The following is a 19,235-nucleotide window of genomic DNA, read 5'->3' on the forward strand; positions in this document are numbered from 1 at the left end:
GAGCTCCTATCATGAGAGCATTCGTCAGCTGACTGGCATTCCCAGCTGTGGAAGCTCGTTGGGCACCCTGCTTGCTACTTGCTGATGCAACCCAGGATCGTGATTCTAGGCTCTCCCCCTACTCTGGCACTAGGGTGCAATTGATGTCTAATCCCAAATCCCACAATCATGCCTCCAGCCATGCACATGTGGCATGACAGGAGACTCAGTTGTTGGGATCAAGGATCAGATCCCATCAAGCTTTTCAATGAATGTCGACGTCAGCAGCCCCAGTTGGAAAGCCCAACATTTTCATTCAAACTTAACAATCAAGGCAGGATTGAAGAGGATGCTATAGTAACTGTCTAGAGAACAGCTACTTTAAAAATAAGATTATTTTAAAGTTGTAGCAAAACACTTGTCTTCAAAGATGGTTATTGATTATCATGAGCAATATGACTTTAGGTCTGCATAAACTAGTCAAGAAACAAAAGTTCCCTGGAGTTTTACAAACTTGTTCTGTGGACAGAATATGACACATGCATGGACAGCAAACAACAGATCAATTAAATGCTCTACAAGAATCTTACTGAACTACTTTATATAGATCCTTAGCTCCTCCTGTCTTAAGCATTTCTAAGCTAATACACTGTGATGATAACCATGGATGAATGGCAAAATAGAAATTGTCACCCCCCCGTACCACATTCACCATATATATTCTAAATGTCAACAAAAGGTAATAGGCCAGCTTGTAATGTAAATCCAAAGTCATTCCCTGCCTTTTCCTTTACACTATAAAGACTAAACTAGCCAGTGTACATGCACACTGAACTGACATAAACTGAGAAATATCACAGAAGGGAGAAACAGAGGAACAATGCCAAAAGAAGCAGAGTACGAAAGCACAAATTAGTATTAAAATACATCCCATTCTGACTATTAATGTCTGTCTAGGAAACCCAACCTATGATTCTTTTGGCTTCATCATAGAAATGAAGAAACAGAGAGAAGTTCCTAAAGAGAGATAAATGTCATAACTCACTGCGATGCTCGCATTTTTTGAAGCTACACATTCTTGTCTGGATGTGTGGACCTGTGCAAGAACTCCTGGTGACATCACATGACCTGCCTCGCATCTGAGTTCCTGAGCCACATGTCACTGAGCATTTGGTCCAATCTGACCATGGAGACCAGCCTTCTTCACTATCTTCAGCTGCAGATCAGAAGAAGCAAAATGTTTTTAACAGTCAGTTGCTTTTATCATCAGTTTTCTGCTTCTGCATGTCCTTTTCTTAGAACGCACCCTTTTTTCTTTACATTTTTTGTTCTGATCCTTCACTTTTATTTCTACCCCTGAAGAGTTAGAGAACTTCATTTTGTTTAACACAATTTGAAACTGGCCCATATCAGAATCCTGGATCCAAGCACCCTCATCTTATATCCCGTTGAGAGCTGGGACTCACTCTTGTAGAATTTTATCTTTGGACTGGGGTGTGCCAAACACCTCTTTCTAGACACCCCCAAACTTTGGAACCACATCCAGAATCTAAGGCTTGGATCTATTTTTAATATAATGTAATGAAAAACATGATGAAGAGCATAATGGCAAAAGGACTCTACCTGATCTGATCAATCATGAGGCCTAAATAGAATAACATTTACGTTCTATTTCAGAAAATTTAAACTTCTGAAAAAAGTTGCAATTTTTTTACAGTAGATCTGTCCAGATCAGGGTGAATGCATTACTGAAGCTATTCTCTTTCCAGATTCTAGCTATGCAGTTAAATTCCTGTCTTGAAAGAATCCTTTTATCATTCTGTTCCATATGAGTGAAGTATTGTCAGGCCCATAATAACAGAGAAAAATAATTTGTGACACTCCTTGGCTCTGTAACCATAATAGCATTGTAACACAGAAAACTAACCTTCATTCTGGAAACTAGGCACTTTCTATAAGAAGATGGTTGACATACAATCTATTCTAGCTACTGTATAGAGATGAACGGATAGCTAATAACACATAATGAGAAATCAGAAAGTCCAAATAGGAGAAATGTAGATAAATTCCATTATTCTAATGCTTAAACAATATGATTTTTGTTTGCACTGGGGTATATTTAACTTTTTCTTTTCAATACTACACATATAGCAAGTTTTTTTTTTAAAGGCCAACTGATGGATTCCTTTTTCCATTCGCTTTTCTACTTACACTGAGAGCAGACAGGACAGCATTCACCTTCAATAAATGATGGATTGGCACAAGACACTGCTGGGCAGGTGATTTGATGGCACACAATTTTAGAATTCTACATACAAAGAAAGCAACATATTGGCTTGTAGTCATTTACAGATACTGGCAAAAGCATATGTTCTGGAAAATTCCAATCCCTATGGAAGGTCTATAATTTATTAAAAATCTTTAAGAAAATATACAAAACATTGAAGATGTTCTCACCTGGCATCAGTGTAAAAGACCAGAAAGATTGTATTTAAGTTGGATCTTTTATCAAATGGAAGATTTTGCATCCAACAGGACTATCAATATAACATTGCTCTTTTATTCATGAGAAGTAAGACCCCGATCCAAAATGTATTTAAGACAATGGGGGATCCTATTAGATCAGGCTCAGAATGGATGCTGGATTCATACTCTACTTTCTGAACATCCTGTCACAGCATCTGATGAAGTGAGTTTCATCTCACAAAAGCTTGTGCTCTCTCTCTCTCTCTCTCTCTATATATATATATATATAACCCTACTTTGGTTAGTGTATAAGGTGTAAATCTACCCTGCCTTCTACAGGACTGAGTAGCCAAGCTGGATTCAATATACTTAACATTTTGCAAAGAGGGAGAAATGCTTCAAAAGTCTTACCTGGCAAGTACATTTGGTACAGCTATCCACCGTCCAGATTTCATTATCTGCAAACACGCGGCCATCCTGCCAGCAGACCGATTGGTTCTTGAGAGTTTTGTTAGGCCCAATCAATTCCCACATGATTTGGTTCTCCTCAGACTAAAACATTAAATGAGCAAACAATGTGATAGGTGTATTTTTATCCAAGGTGCTTAAAAAGAGAAACTTTTGATCTGGTTCAAATTATGATTGACAAAGTACACTTTTATGCGTTCCTATGCATTAGGAAAAAAGGAATACTAAAATGTTATTGTGCTATTCCACAGTTCTTTCAGTTAATATAAGTGTGGTTAGAAAGCTTTAAATATAATCTGCTCTCAATGGCTTTTTTTAAAAATATATATATATTTCATCATCTAGCAGGGAAAATGATTCCACTCTTGGGATATGCAGTAAGTTATGAAAGCTGTGTTTAGAAAGTATGAACTTAGTTCAGAACTAGGAAGGAAGGAAGTAGCTTTTAAGCACCCACACATTAACTTACTGCAATAGTGAAAGGTAAAAATCAGATACTTCCACTTACTTCTAAGGTATGGTGAGTAGTATAGACATTATATATACACATTATTGTAATTTCTCACTAATTTTATTTGAAGTAGTTTAAACAGGGATTAGTGTGTGTGTGTATACACATACACACACACACGCACTACACATACACACACACACACACTATATATATATATATATACACACACACACACACACACACACATACTACACACACTATATATACACACATATGCCTATACATGATACTTACGGCCAAATTTGACAAGCAGTTTGTGTTCAGCTCTTGGCTGCCAAACCTCAGAAAACTTTAATAGGCCTTATATTTTGGGAATGTCCCTGTATCTACCCGATGGAAATCAAAATCAGTAAGTGTCCTAGTACAGCATCCAAAGTCATCAATAGGCATTTTCATAATGTAGGCCGTACATGCATTGAGTCCAACTGAATCCAGCATGTGTGTATATGTGTATAATCACCTCCCAACATGCCTAATGTTCTATCCATCAATATGTTCAACCCAAGTCATAGAAAGCGAGAGGGGGGGACAGCATTTTTTTAAAAATGTATTATATATCTTTTGATTCTTAAGTCCAGAGGCCACCTACCACTTTCTGAAGGTTATCAACTAAGTTGTTAACAACAACACGCAACCCAGTGAGCTCAGTGAACATAGTCCCCAGCTCTTCACAGGAACGGTCACAGAACTCAGCCTTCTTCTCTGTTTTTTCACCAACGTACTCAGTTGTGACAGCAGGGCTGAGGTGAAGGATCTCAGTACTCTCATTGATGGTGTTCACTTCAACTGTAGGGAGGAAGGGAACAAAGAACAGTTGTGTATACAATGGTCTTCCACTGATTATAGCTTACTGTTGGAATGATAGATTGGCACCTATAGGTAGAGTTTAACTGCATCAGCTTTGGAACGGCTGCATGCTAAATTATACTGAAAAATAAAATCAGGGGGTTGGATGTCAGCAGGTTCTAATTATAGACTTTCCCTTTCAAAACTAAAAGCCCAGCTTTGTCTTATATAGCCATCATTTAAAAGCACTATTGGCAGTATAAATAATTAATTTATGAAGCAAATATAGTAACATATAATATCATAAAAGCATATATATATGTATATGTATATGTATATCTGTATTATGATTCTCCATAGCCATAGAAGTTTTCACATGTTTCATGCAATATCATGTTCACCATATGAACACAGAAGATCAAGTCGGGTCATTGAAAAAGGACTACTCTTCCTTCTATTCCATGGCATATATCCACACAAAAAAAATATCAGCTAATTGGGTCTGGCTAAAAAAGAGTATGTCCAACTTTGGGTAAATTTAGAGGTTTTTTAAATATCTGATGAACAAGAAAATCCGCAGACCCTGCAGCTGCTCAGTTAAAATGGTAGTCTCATGAGTTTCACTGCTAATATCAGCAATGAATTTCACAAAGATATGAATTTCACTGAGTACCTGCAGGATGTTCCCAGACTTTCTAGCTCTGATATGGACTGATCAATCGACTGTCCCAGGACAAAAGACCCACAATTCCCAGCATCCCTAGCCCCAGGACAAACAAGCTGGAAATTCAAAAAGGTTTATATTAGAATCATGCTTTGGGTTTGATAAAAGTTCACTGAAGTTGGGATCTTCTAAACAGAACATGGTGAGTTCAATGAGCTGGCATTTTTCAACAAAATTTTATAACAGAAATTTCCCATACAGTTTTTCAGCTAAGTTATCTACTACTGAGCCCAGATAAAAGTGAAATAGGGGCCAAGATGTTTTAAGCCACTTCTTTACCCTGGCTCCAGCTTCTGCAACTAGCAAGAACCTGATCAGCACTGTGCATTATAGGTAAATGCTTTTTCTAAATTCAGCCAGTTGGTAACAGGCTTCTAGTGGCCTCTTTGTACCTAGGAATAAACACAGAACCAAACACCTCTTAGCACCAACACAACTCCCCCATCATGGAGGGGACACAGAGCCAACCAAGTCCCATGCCAAAGGAATGCTTAGTTTCCCTGCTAGGGCAGCTTTTGCAGCCTCTTTGAAATACCCCATTTTCATTTATCTCTTGAATGGATAGGGACAGCATTCACCTGGCACCAACCTGCCAGTATTTTTTAGTAATCATTGGATATTACAGAAGAGAAATCAGCACAACTCTTGGTGCAATGTAACATATGTATCAACACCACTCATCCTTGTCATCTGGATAGCCACACATGGTGAGAGGTCTTAGAACTTTGGAGGATTGACTTAGACAATGTACAAGCAATGTTAGTGGGAGCAGACTCCTACACTGCCTCCTTGTACAAACAAAAGTTTAAAAACTAAAATAATGATAAACTAAGCTATTAACTGTTAATTATTATTCACTTAACTTGTGTTAATTGGATTGGATCAATGTGGCTTATAGTTAACTGATTACCTGATGCTTGCCAAAGTCTATATTGAAAAGATTCCCATATTCCAAAGCTTAAATAATTAGCTATCTTAGTTTCTAGGACAGAAAAAAGCACCTGCGTGTCACATGTATCAGCATCCCCATGCATCCCCACGCTGAAAAAATGGTGGCAGAGCTTTGAACCGAAGCTCATTGAACGTGTTTTATTTCAAAGTGCCCCACCACCATTTTTTTTAGTGTGGGGACACATGGGGATGCTGACACATGTGACACGGATGGCTGCCAGAGAGTGTCAGTTTCTGAGCTCTGCTCCGACATGCTGGATTTCCAGCACATTGGAGCAGGCTCCCCGCACATCTGTAGGAGCCCAATGTGTCAGAGTCATCTATGGTGGGACTCTGTTTATTTAAGTTGCCTTCTTTTATTATTTTATTACTATGTAGAACACTAGGCTTCAATGATTCCCCATATAACATTTTTCAGATCATTAATTTCATATTTTTAAGCTAACACATTCTGCCTTGACCTGAACAGTTTAAGGACATTATTAAATCTGTAGTCTCAACAGGGAGTGCAATCCTAAACTATGCTAGAAGCATTAAATCCATACTCCCTACCAGCACTTGGCAATCATTGAAAGAAGATACCTCAGGACTACTCAGTGCTCTGTTGCTGGCTTCCTGCTAATTCTTAAGGGCTATAATGATATGCTTTGAAAAGAAAAAGTGTTGAAAATGAAAATATTGTCATTAGAGCAAAAACACTCATCCCTTGACAAACAAAAAGCTCATTCTGCTGATCTGGCACTCAGTAGGATGGAAAAATATTTGCCTGGACAATTGACACATTTACACCCATGTAATCAGTATTTATGCCAGTATACAAAAGGAGCAGATAGATAATGTACAGATCTACACTGGTGCTGCCTACTCAAATCTGGTGTAAAATTACCCAAGAAAAAACTACATTTGTAGAAATTACACTGGTGTATGTCACCTGTCTGCAACTAACCCAAGACTAGCCATTTGCTCTAAGCAAACAAGCTACTTCTCTTCCCTTGCCTCCTAGTGGCAGAATGCTATAAAAACACTTACCCAGTGTGGCTATCCCCAGATAGCTTCATTCCTGTCCATAAGGCTCCTTACAAAAACAGTGTAAGTTATACCACAATAAAGATATTGTTTAGCCAGACCTTTTATTATTTTTTTAACATGCCTCTCCAAAATTCAGTGCAGATGTATAAATAATTTTAAAGCACTTGTAATGATTACATTATAGTGATGCTTTCCCATCCACAAACCTATTAACTGCCTCTTATATCATCTCTCTAGGCAGCCTACCCTCCCTGAAAGGGTTTATATATATGACCCAAAAGTCAGCAAATACATGGCTCTTTCAGAGAAACTGCAATAGTGAATCTCAGAATTTGGGCACTTGACTGACAATGTCCTACCTCCCACTCTGCTCACAGTAATACCTGGCATGTGTTAGCTTAGGTGCCTCACCTGAACTGCCAAGGAATCAATTAAGAGAAGAAGGATCTGTTATGTGTGACCAGTGTATTGCCCATGGTTTTTCAGCTGTAGCTGTGTAGCTATATAGACAGGGCCATGACACTGCAATGATGCATGTAACATTTCTCTAATGCTTCAACAGCTGCAACTACTGTAAGCTGAAAGCTGTTCTATCAAAAATGATCTCTCATCATGCCTTACTGCTAGTATTTTCCCTTGGGTTCCCAAATGATTTCTCTTTACGGTAGTAGAGAAAAAATATGGCTGCATGTTTTTTGTTAGTATCTAATCCATTTTAGTCAAATATTTTCCTTTTTGGTACTCTTCCCATACAAATGTAGAAGATCCAGAGATCTTCCTTCAGTTGGTCCAATTGGCTCAATACTAGTATATCCTTAACCAAACAAAGACATGTTTTCAGTCTCTTAAGTAAACTATGACTAGAATTGAGACCTCTACTTTGTGGATCTGATTGTCTAAGATGACCCTAGGTCTCCATCTGTATCTTCTGTTTAAGAAGGTTACTCTGCTAATGGGCTACCTGAAGTGTGTCATCCTTGAAGCCACTGTTCTGCTTTACTCTGAAAGTGCAATGCCATTCAACTAAAAGAGTTTTGCATATCCTTACACTTGCTCTTCTACTTATACATGTCCTTCTACTAACACAGGAGAGATAAAAAAGAAGATCATGGGTTTTGAGCTATTCTCTATCCACAGTGGAAAGAATTAGCAATGTATTTCCTTCCTTTTCTTCTCCCTCTTTCCATACTGAAATAGTGGGAAGTATGGATATGACCTATGTGGTAGTGTTCCTGCCAAACCTGAGCACAAGAATCTTCTTAATCAACATGTGTCACAGGCTGAAGATATGCCTTCATGCTAATATTGGCTAAAGTTAAATTCCCATCTATCCATTCAATGTATTTCTAAGGCACCCATTGTCATAGCATCTCAGCTCCCGTTGTATACATACTAATAGTGTTTTTGTAATTTCTCTTTAATTTTATTTGAAGTAGTTTTAAACAGGGATTAGTATTAAAGTTCAGTATAATACATCTGGTTTATATCAACTTTTCACCTCAAAGCATCTTAAGTATATTAATTCCCTAATAACCCAGCAAAGAGGGCAAGAGCCATGATCAGCCATTTATTTTTTTCTTTGTACAAAAGGCAAAATGGAAACACAGTAGATTTAATTGATTTGTTTAAAGTCAAAGTTCAAGGATCAAGCATGTGGAATGCATGTGATTTCCAGTGGCAGAGAACAGAAATAAATCCAAAATCTAGCTGCCTCACCCATACAGTAACTGCAAAACCACATTCCCTGCCCTCCTACAGAATTACTACCCAAAGTTTCTTGATTGAGCTCATGCCAGTAAAAATTTCTGCAAGTAGAGCCAGGTACAAAAAAACCTCTCATGACAGTCAGGGTGAGACCTAAACTAGACTTGACATGCCCTTTAATTGTTTGCCTTTTGAGGGTCCCAAAATGGTGGCCTCCCCATCCACAAGACTCCAAATGATGTCTTCAGGAAAAATACTGATCAAAATTATATGTGGCAAGCTATCAGAAATACCTTTCATATTTTTTTCACCTATTGGGTTATTCTTTTTAATTCTCCTAAGATTCAGTCAGTCCATACCCCCTCCCATTTTCAAAATGTCTCTAATACCTTTACTACCAAAAGATTTCACATCCTTAAGGCTTGAAGACATGCTCATATCACACAATAAATCAAGTTCAGAATCCAGAGAGATGATTCCCAACTTTGTGTTCTGATCATTAAAAAACTTTCCTTTGTTCACTGATAAAGTATACATAGATGAGTTATTTTGCCTTCTTACTGATAATTTAAAGACTCCAAGATTCCTAATCTAGCAGCAAAAATAAAAGGTCAGATTGATGTGAGTGAGTGATATTTTTATCATGTTTTCAGCACCACGTAAATTATACAGTGATTACTTTTGTTGTCACTTCCAAACAATATTCAGAAGAAGATTATGAGAAATTCCAAAGCTTTCTGAGACACATTCTGCCTCTGCCATAAGCACAATTTCCGTTACCTCAGTTGGAGCTATGCCTTAGTCGGGGGTAATATATAACTCTGGTAATTCCTTATTTACAGATTCACTTGAAAAATAATAGTGAGAAAAAAGATTCTTACTTGTCTGGCTCTTCTGGCATCCTTTTTTACGTAGAACCTCTTCTAATGAAGTGTCAAATATTAAATTAACATTTTGAAGGAGACCCTGTAATAGAAAAGCCCCAAAAAACTTTCAGACAATTGAAGACAAAACCCATAGCAGATCATCATGAGTTTTGCCTGGGTTGTCCCCCAGTATTCCCACTATAACAGCTAGATTTGGCCATAGGTAAATATTAAAATATAACACAGGGTACTTATCTCTGGGAAACACTTACTAAAAATTAATTTTGCTAATTTGGAAACCTTACTGTTTAAAATATTAATAAAGTATAAAACTAGTTATTTTTCAGAATAAGTCACAGTAAAATAGTAATTGTTCAACTGCTCTCATGCTGCCACCTTGCTGTGAGTTCAAATTCAAACATATTTCCATAATATTCAATTAGCCAGACAATGGTTGCATGGAGGATGTGGGGCACAATGGTTTTAAAAAGGTCAAGTTTGCTTTAAGTTGCAAACGAGAGAGTTGAGTGGCTTAGTCTAACCCTAAAAGTTACTTGTGTTGTGTGAGAAGCAGATTTTTCATTTTAGGGGAGTATCTGCAATTTTAAAATCCTTCCTATCTAAAGCAGAATTAAAATGGAACAATGGCATTTTCCATAAATCAATTTTTTTTTGGGGGGGGGGGTGGATCTCATTTTAAGTTGGTCACATTTTGATTCCAAGTCTTCATTTTTTTGTTTTAGATCATGAAATAGAAAAAAAAGAGGAAGGAAAGTTATTTTGAAATGGAAAAACAAAACAATTTGGGAAAGGTTGAAGTAGGATATTTCTTCCCCACAGAATTTTTTTCCTGAGTTTTTCTTCTGAAACAAAATTTTATCAAAATCACAATGTTTTTCTGTGAAATATGTCACTTTCACTATCTCATCATTTTCTGATGGAAAAGAGTCCATCAGAAAATTTCCAACACTCTGCAAATCACCACAAAACGTAGCATGCTTGAAAGCATCTTCCCTAGAAGGCCCACGATTGGAAAAGAAGGCTAATGGAGTTGACAAGTTGCAGGCAAATGTTCATTCAGTAATAGAATACACTTCCTCTAGCCCTAGAGTATATTTTGTCAATTCTTTACTTGTATAAACTCTGAAATTCCTGCTGTTAACCTCCAGCAATACATTAGAAGGCATTTGGCCAAATTCTGCTCTTGAATCCTCTTATCTATATTGACATTGGGATATATACAAAAAAAAGAATTAGGCCCATTGTCTTCCAATACTAACTGCAGCTATATTCCTTACCTCAGCACAGACTATAACTCATCCATGTTACCTACCCTGAAGTGATTCTCTCGAATGGACCCTTTTGTCACATACATTCTACTGTTCTCTGCTTTCAGCTGCTCATAGAAAGGCTCCTCCAGGATAAAGCTGTCAATAAGGTCACAGCCAACATAGAGGTTGTAGTTCTCTCCTGTTACTTGAACTGTGATGTTCTTCCACCGTGAGTCTGCTAGGTCCACATCTTCCAAAGAAATCACATTCTGGGAGCCATCCACCCAATAGATGAGGTCCAGAGTGTTGGCTCGGCCATTGGAAATAATCTCAAACTGCCTCTGGGTGGTGCCAGGACCTTCTAAAGCAATGATGGTGCCTCTAGATTGCCTGTCCTGCCTCAGGGTGGCTGAAAGAATAAAGCCCTCATTTTTCCGTAAGAGCTTGATAATCTGCTTTAATTTCTCTGGATTCACTGGAGGTATGTGGTCAAATCGAATGAAACGATATGCCGGGGTAGTGGGATCTGGACCCCGAAATACTTTTGCTCCAATTGTCTTTCGGTTTATGTTACTGATTTGAACCAAGTCGAATGTAGTCTCCTCTTCCTTGTCACCATCTGTGAGAGTCAAGAGCATGTAACAATGTGATTACAAAAAGGAACGCAATGAAATATAACCATACACAGTACATACAATTATTCTAATAGTTTGATAGACACTACTATATTGGCTACCACTTTGACACAGTAAATCCAGTACTCGCATCTTCTTTAAAGACAGAAGCATATTTAATACTTATTTGGCATGCAAGAATGAGCAGTATTTACATTTGGCATATCCTTCTGTTGAGCATTTCCCCATATTTGGCAACATGCATATGTATGTATATAATAATACATACATCTATGTACCCATTTGTATTTGTACATCATTTCTTTACATATACGAATACTAATATATGTTTAGCTTAGTGAAGGTCATCCTCCCATATACATAAAAATGCTTATTGTCATAAGGAAAGCTTTCAAATCAATTGTAATATTTTAACTTGCAACTTGGAAGAATCAAATGAACACCCACATTACAGTAGGTTAGCTCTCAAGAAAAGCAGAATTACACCTAGGATGAACTTATCTCAAGAACTTGCACAGAAAAAAAAAATCTGGCATTGTGCCGATTTAGACCCAAGCTAAATTTGGCACGTGGAGTTTTTTCCCTTTCTTTCTACATTTCCTGCCAAGCAGATCCCGCCCGCCCAGTCAGCTTAAGCCATTCTCATATTTCATATGCATTGCAAAAGGAATATTTTAGCAATTACTTTTTTGGATAAGTAAACGTAAGTCAACACTCACTAGAGAAAACTATTTTTATCTTTTTCTTTCTTGGGTAGGAGGGAAATGTTATCCAAATTTATCTGTAGTAACACTTTTTTAAAGAAAGCTAAAAGTTATTTTAGCAGCCCTTTTTCTCTTATATTATACTATTGTGTATAGGGATTTAGATAAGTCATTTTTAAACCAACTTTTAGCTTTGCAGGTGCAGTCATTACTTCTTGCTACAAATCTGATTAGGAACTTTCAGGGCTTACCTTGAGCATTTGAAGTAGCCCACAGAGTCAACAAGAAGGTTAGCCACAACAGGCTGCTCCTCAGTAGCATAACTTCTATGAATAAGCCAAAACATAAATGAATTAGGCAAATACTCCATGTCAACTGTAGACTGGCAGCTGTCACATGATTCACCACAACAACACCTTATTTGGAAGCAATGTTTATGGCTAATAGTGTATATCATTGGAATTTGATTTTGAATATATTTATTTGTGGATTTTTTTTCTGGATGAAATAACATACTTGTGATTGGGGGTGTTGGTTGTAGCCGTGTTGGTCTAAGGACACAGGCAGCCAAGGTTCTTTGGGTAGGTGTGATATCTTCTATTAGACCAGCTAAATAGTTGGAAAAATTGTTCTTTGCAAGCTTTTGGGCACAAACACCCCTCTTCAGGCATATAGGGAGTCTGCTGGTGAATTATGTGCTCTCATGGGTAGAACAGAAGCCAAAATGCAAAATGCAGGTCTGTGAAAATAAAAATGTGTGGCAGTGAAGATCAGAGGGGTGGAAGACAATAGGTATGAGACAGTTGGGGGGTGGGAAATACTTGTGATTGAGAGTTGATCTGCTCCTACTATTATTCCTTACTTGCATGCATAGTCCTATATTTATTACATCACAGTTGCTTGTTTAAGTTTGGTTTTGATGTCAAGAGCAAAGCATTATAACTTCATGTGTAAGGAGGATGTATATTTACATATTAAGACCCCCGTGTCCATACAAAGATCCCTAAAGGGGAACAATATACAGAAAAGACATGTCATATCAGCAGAATTTTCTTTCTGGTTTTATTCAAGATGCCAACAAGTTTTCAAATGACAGAAGATGCACTATGCTAGTGCTCCATCTTAACTCCCCTTTGAATGAGACTATACAGTTAAATGCCTTGCAAGATAATTGCATTTCAAAAGTTCTATTACAGCTTTTCATTGTCACCATAGAAAATTTCTTTTTCTTACATGCACATGCATATGCACATGTCCTTAAATTAAGATTTATCTCACAGTGCTGAATTATTTTTATTGGGATGTTTCCTTCATGTAATGCAATATGGTTATATGAGGGAAAAGTATGTGTGTGCGTGTGCACGTGTGCATGTGCATGTGTGTGTTGTGCTGAATAGAATTAGCCCAGTCTCCCAGCTGTAATGTGCAGACAGACTTTTCTGAATAACAGGGTACCACTGCTACTTTAAAAGCTCTAACACATATGCCAAAAGAGTTCAGGGCTACTGTCTAGTCATTAGAATAAATCCAGTCTGCCAGCTGCAATGTGCAGACATGCTTTTCTGGATAACAGTATACCACTACTTTAAAAGCTCTCTAAGCTATACACCAAAAGAGTTCAGGGCTACTTTCTGTCCCTCAGAAAATCAAACTTTCTACTGAAAACTCTGTTTGCTATTTCTACAAAACCATACTCTGCAAAAATGGGAAAATGCATAGATTCATAGACTGTAAGTCCAGAAGGGACCTTGGAAGAGCATCGGGTCCAGCGCGCTGCACCAAGCAAGAAAGACAACTAGGGGTCAGGTATACCCAGCAAGGGGTCTTTTCCCCCCTTAAAAATCTCCTAACTCAGGTTTAACATCCCAGCTACAAGACTAATCCTTTACAAATATTTTATTTTCCTTTTAAATCTTTATGCAGTTGCCTTTCTAATGCACATCTTACCATAGAGCACAGTGTCCAAGGGGCAACAGAAAAACCAACGTGCCTTTATTGCTATCCCGCGCCTGCTTGTGTGATAAAACACTATGTATCTAATGACCCTGCATCAAGAAAGCTATTAGTATAATAATATTGCCCACTGAAGATATATGGCTGTCCGGAGTGTGAGCACATCGGGGATGCTGGTTGACACAAGGTACTCTCCACCAGCATCATTCAGCTGTGCCCAAACCAACAGCAACAACAAAAGAGATCTGACACAAGCTCAGCTGAGACAAGGAGACTGACGATGGGAAGGGAGGCAAAGGCAGACAGACCTCCCCATAGCGGTGTCCTGTAGCCGACTCATCACAATCTACTGCAGTCAGCTCGCCAGCCAGCTCAGCTCACCCCGGCAGGCAAAGTTTTCCAGCCTTCCCCTCCCTCCTTACCTGGCATGCAAGGCTGCAGTGATGCTCTTGCCCTTTGGAAAGCCCCCAGTCAAATCCAACGGGGAAAGCGAGTGGAAGCCACCGGGGACAAGGCAGGGGCCAAAAGCTGCGGGCTCCCTGCGCGGGGCAGCAGCGGCTCGGATCCTCTCCAGTGGCTTTCGGCGGGCGGCTGCCGCCTTTTATAGCCTTGCCTTCCCGGCCCGGCTGTCAATCAGCCCCGCCAGGCAGCGTTTCGGAGCTCCTGCCTCGGCACCAGTGACATAATCCCCGGCTCGCGGCTGACCATTTGCTCTCGTCTACCTGGAAGGCGACTCCAAAGCCGCCCCCCGGCCCCCGGAGCCAGTCCACCTCCTGCCCCGGGCCCGGCCCCGGCCATGGGAGGAGCCAGGCAAAGACCGGGGCAGAGACAGGCAGGGTCGGCTCTGTGCCGGCTGCCGCCCTGCGCGACTCCGCGCCCCGGGACCTGGCGGAGCATCACCCCGGGCGGGCCCGCATCGGCTCGGCACCCCCCGGCCCGTCCAGCTGCCCCCTCCACTACCACCCACTTCGTCCCCCCTAACGGCCCCCACCCCACCGCTACCACCCACTTCTCCTCATAACAGCACCCCATCCCTACCACTACCACCCACTTCTTCTCTCCCTAACGGCCCCTTCCCCACCGCTACCACCCACTTCTCCTCATAACAGCACCCCATCCCTACCACTACCACCCACTTCTTCTCTCCCTAACGGCCCCTTCCCCACCGCTACCACCCACTTCTCCTCATAACAGCACCCCATCCCTACCACTACCACCCACTTCTCCTTGTAACAGCCCCGCTCCCTACCACTAGCACCCACTTCTCCCCAACACCCTCCCCCTCCCTACCACCATTACCCACTTATCCCCATAACAGCCCCGCTCCCTACCACTAGCACCCACTTCTCCCTGTAACAGCTCCCCATCCCTACCATAACACCCCCATCTTCTCCCCTAACACCCCCATCACCCACTTCTCCCCCTAATAGCCCCCCTCCCTACCACCAGCACCCACTTCTTCTTCCCCTAACAGTCTCCATCCCTACCACTACCACCCACTTCTTCTCCCCGAACACTGTCCCCCTCCACTACCACCCACTTCTCCCTGTAACAGCTCCCCATCCCTACCACTAGCACCCACATCTTCTCCCCCTAACACCGCCATCACCCACTTCTCCCCCTAATAGCCCCCCTCCCTACCACCAGAACCCACTTCTTCTCCCCTCTCCCCCTCAATAACCTCCCTGCCAAGCCCATGGCTTTGCAAAGAAAAGGGGAGAAGGAAAAAAAAAGAATCATAGAAGTCAGGGCTTTTTTTCCAAGCTAGGAGGGAAGGGGAGAGAGATTTGACACCGTAAAGCAACAAAGCCGGGTAGGATGGGAGTGAGGGGCACAACCTCTGAGTCAGAACTGCCTGGACCTTCCCTGCTGCAGGCCGCAAGTGGGAGGGGGGGACCCTCCGTACCCTGCTCAGACCCAGGGCTCCCTTCCAGCATCTGCTCTCTGCCACTGGTGACAGGAGACTTTTTTTTAAGATAATTTTTTGTGTTCCAATCCAAGTCAAAATCAATTCCAAATCCATGAGTCAGTCCAGAACCATAAGTGGCCCTACAACTGGCAAATATCCTCCACCCCACCTGGGGCTTCAGATGTTTCCAAATCCTTTGGCAGGCATCCTACTTGCAGGTCCGGAGACTTGGGGTTTGGATACCCCCAAGTTTTGCTTGCCCCCAGCCATATGGCCACAGGAGCAAGTTAGGGAGGAGTCTCCCATTTCCATAAAGTGGACATAAAGCCAAGACCTTCCCACTCCAGCAGCAAGTGGGAGGTTTACTATATATCACTTCCACGGGTACTACCCCATGCCAGAAAAGCAGTTATCCCCAGGTGTGACTAGGAGAACTGCCCTGGTGGTCATAGTATTTCCCCAGCCCGGTAAGTGACACAGGAGACTGAACAAGATGTCCCTATGGTCTGATCCCAATGGCAGTCCCTATGCACTTATGACCCCTGATGGCTTCTGTCCTTGGAAAATGAGGAGCAAAAAGCAAGCTGCCTTGAATTGTGTCCATACCCCTGGTTTAGTCTGATAACCAATACACACCAATTTATGTCTAGCTTAGTGAAGGTTAGATTCCCATATACATAAAAATGTTTATTGCCATAAGGAAAGCTTTTAAATCAAACAAATAACCAACGCACAACAATTTATACAAGTAGGACTCCTGCTTTACCTGTTGCTGGTGAGTGTTAGGGATGTGTTGGGTCAGGGTGAAGGGTAGCCTTATGTAGCGTTTAGATCAGCCTTTCTCAGCCCATGGATTGGGACCCCAAAGTGGGTGGCAAGAATATATGAAAGAGTGGCAAACAAACTTTAAATATGGATCAACAAACTTTAAAAATGGATTCTCCTTTAAAAGAAGAGAAATGTGGTAAATCATGGGTTTTCTCTTGAAGGCTGGCAGAGTTTCAGCCTGTGAAGGGCTGTTTGGGGCCCCCCATGTCCCGCACAACCCCCACCCCCCTCAACCCCATCCCATGATCCCTCTGTCCCTCTGGAAGCCTGGGGATGGGGGTTTAGGAGTGAGAGGCACTGGGTCAACAACACTGGCCATTGATGTTTACAGATGGGTTCTGGTATAAAAAAGGTTGAGATCCACTGGTTTAGATAGGGATGATCCTGCCTCAGACAGGGCTTGAACTAGGTGACCTCTGGAGGTCCCTTCCAGCCCTAGTTCTCTATGCCTCTCTGACTTCAGCCCCATCAGGCTTGGGATCCCAGCTCTCAGTATCTAACAAGACCAGAAAGGAGTCGAGTGATACATGGCTGAGGGGCATCAGCTTCTGTAACTAACTGCATGAAAAGGAATTACATGGCCAAGCCTCGTGCCTAGCTGCCTTTGACACCCCTAGCCCAGGTGACCACATATCCATTCAAAACTGGGTGGCCCCAGGTAAATGCTGAGATGCCTGTAGCATCCTGGATCCTGTGCACCCCCTTCTGTCCCCCAGCTCTGCTTCTACTGCAGCTGGTTGCCCTGCAGTGTATTGTAAGTGTGGCCAGGTTTCAGAGCACTGCATGAGAGAGAAAGGGGAGAGGGAAAGGGGGTTAATTTAATCCATTGGATTGTTTCAATAGGTTAGCTATTAGGAAGAACTTTCTTATGAGGAGGGTGGCTATGCACTGGAACAGGTTACCCAGAGAGGTGGTGGACTCTCCATCCTTGGAGGTTTTTAAGACCCAGCTAGACAAAGCCCTGGCTGGGGTGATCTAGTTGGGGATGATCCTGTGTGAAGCAGGGAGCTGGACTCACTAGATGGCCTCCTGAGGTCCCTTCCAACCCTCATTTTCTAGGATTCTGTGCTTCTGTGATTCAGGGACTGGCAGTCACAGCCCCATGGCTAGGGCTGGCCCAGGACTGAGCTGATCTGCTTTTCCACACACACATACACACACTGATTTACTTACACACACACTGATCTGCTTGCACACACACTCTGATCTGCTTGCACACACTGATCTACTTACATGCACTGATCTGCTTACACATACACAGTGATGTATTTACACACACACAGCTCTGCTTGCACGTGCACACATATATACTTACACACATACACACAAACACACACTGACCTACTGACACACATGCACTGATCTGTTTGCGCATGCACGCACACACACATACACACACCCCTTGCAGAGGGAAAGGCATGGGAAAGCCACGTCTGACATGGATGCTTCTGCCTCTTGCAGCTCCACTGGCTCCCTGGAAGCCATGCCGGCTGAATTAGCCTGTCCCTCATTCCCCAGCTGGGTGGAGGGCTGGCAGGCAGGGAGCCTGCAGGGGTGGGTGCAGGTCTCACTCCTGCAGACCCAGCCCATCCCAGGATGCAGTGGGGCAATGTGACCCTGGCAGAGGCAGCTGGGACCCACACACTGGCTGGGGCATCACTAGGAAAATGTGGGCTAGGAATCCGGCTGTCCTCAGGCCTGTACTGCACTTTCCCTTTCCCTGAGGATATAAGGAAGGGACTCATCCCCCAGCTCCTTTTCCCAGGGGCACAGAAGCCCACTCTGTTGGAGAGAGTCCAGTGGAAGGCAGTGATAAGGGTGGGGCGGGGGCTGCAGCACATGTGACTTCTGAGGAAAGTCCATGGGGAACTGGGCTTTTTTAGCCTGGAGAAGAGAAGATGGAGGAGGATTTAACAGCAGCCTTCAGCTACCTGAAGGGAGGTAAGAAAGAGGATGGAGCTAGATTGTTCTCGGTGGTGGCAGATGACAGAACAAGGAGCAACAGTCTCAAGTTGCGAACAAGGAGCAACAGTCTCAAGTTGCAGCAGGGGAAGCTTAGGTTAGATATTAGGAAAAACTTTCTCATGAGGAGGGTAGTAAAGCTATGGAACAGGTTACCCAGAGAGGTGGTGGATTCTCCCTCCTTGGCAGTTTTTAAGACCCAGCTCGACAAAGCACTGGCTGGGTTTATCTAGTTGGGGATGGTCCTGCTTGGAGCAGGGGGGTAGACTAGATGACCTCCTGAGGTCATTTCCAACCTTAATTTTCTATGATTCTATGATTTACAAACTGCTTGGAACACTGTATCTGGCAGCTTCCCCAGTGATCCCACCTGTATGACAACCCCACATCTCCTATTATCTCAGTACACCAGGGAGGCCACCTGTAGCACAGGCAGCCTCTGTGTGTGGCATGTGGTAAATCTGGGAGGGTGCAGGGAGCACAGGA

The 19,235-nt window shown here is 42.0% G+C and overlaps 1 protein-coding gene across 2 annotated transcripts in view; it reads right to left on the minus strand.

The window, feature by feature from the left end:
- THBS2 (thrombospondin 2) overlaps window positions 1-14,782 on the minus strand; it is a 43,127-nt gene extending 28,345 nt beyond the window's left edge. The window contains exons 1-9 of one of the 2 annotated variants that reach the window (XM_090043319.1): window positions 14,473-14,782; window positions 12,614-12,836; window positions 12,349-12,423; window positions 10,821-11,377; window positions 9,503-9,587; window positions 4,017-4,213; window positions 2,857-2,997; window positions 2,191-2,287; window positions 1,025-1,195 (exon numbers count right to left, since the gene is read on the minus strand). In XM_090043319.1, coding sequence (XP_089899445.1) covers window positions 1,025-1,195; window positions 2,191-2,287; window positions 2,857-2,997; window positions 4,017-4,213; window positions 9,503-9,587; window positions 10,821-11,377; window positions 12,349-12,418 — 1,318 coding nt within the window. In that variant the 5' untranslated portion in view covers window positions 12,419-12,423; window positions 12,614-12,836; window positions 14,473-14,782. The remainder of the gene's footprint in view (window positions 1-1,024; window positions 1,196-2,190; window positions 2,288-2,856; window positions 2,998-4,016; window positions 4,214-9,502; window positions 9,588-10,820; window positions 11,378-12,348; window positions 12,424-12,613; window positions 12,837-14,472) is intronic. The other variant, XM_090043311.1, reaches the window with a different exon arrangement.
- Window positions 14,783-19,235: the final 4,453 nt, after the last annotated feature.

This window comes from Crocodylus siamensis, chromosome 1 (assembly GCF_052110815.1).
Source record: "Crocodylus siamensis isolate JL-2025a chromosome 1, ASM5211081v1, whole genome shotgun sequence".
NCBI classification, from domain to species: Eukaryota; Metazoa; Chordata; order Crocodylia; family Crocodylidae; genus Crocodylus; species Crocodylus siamensis.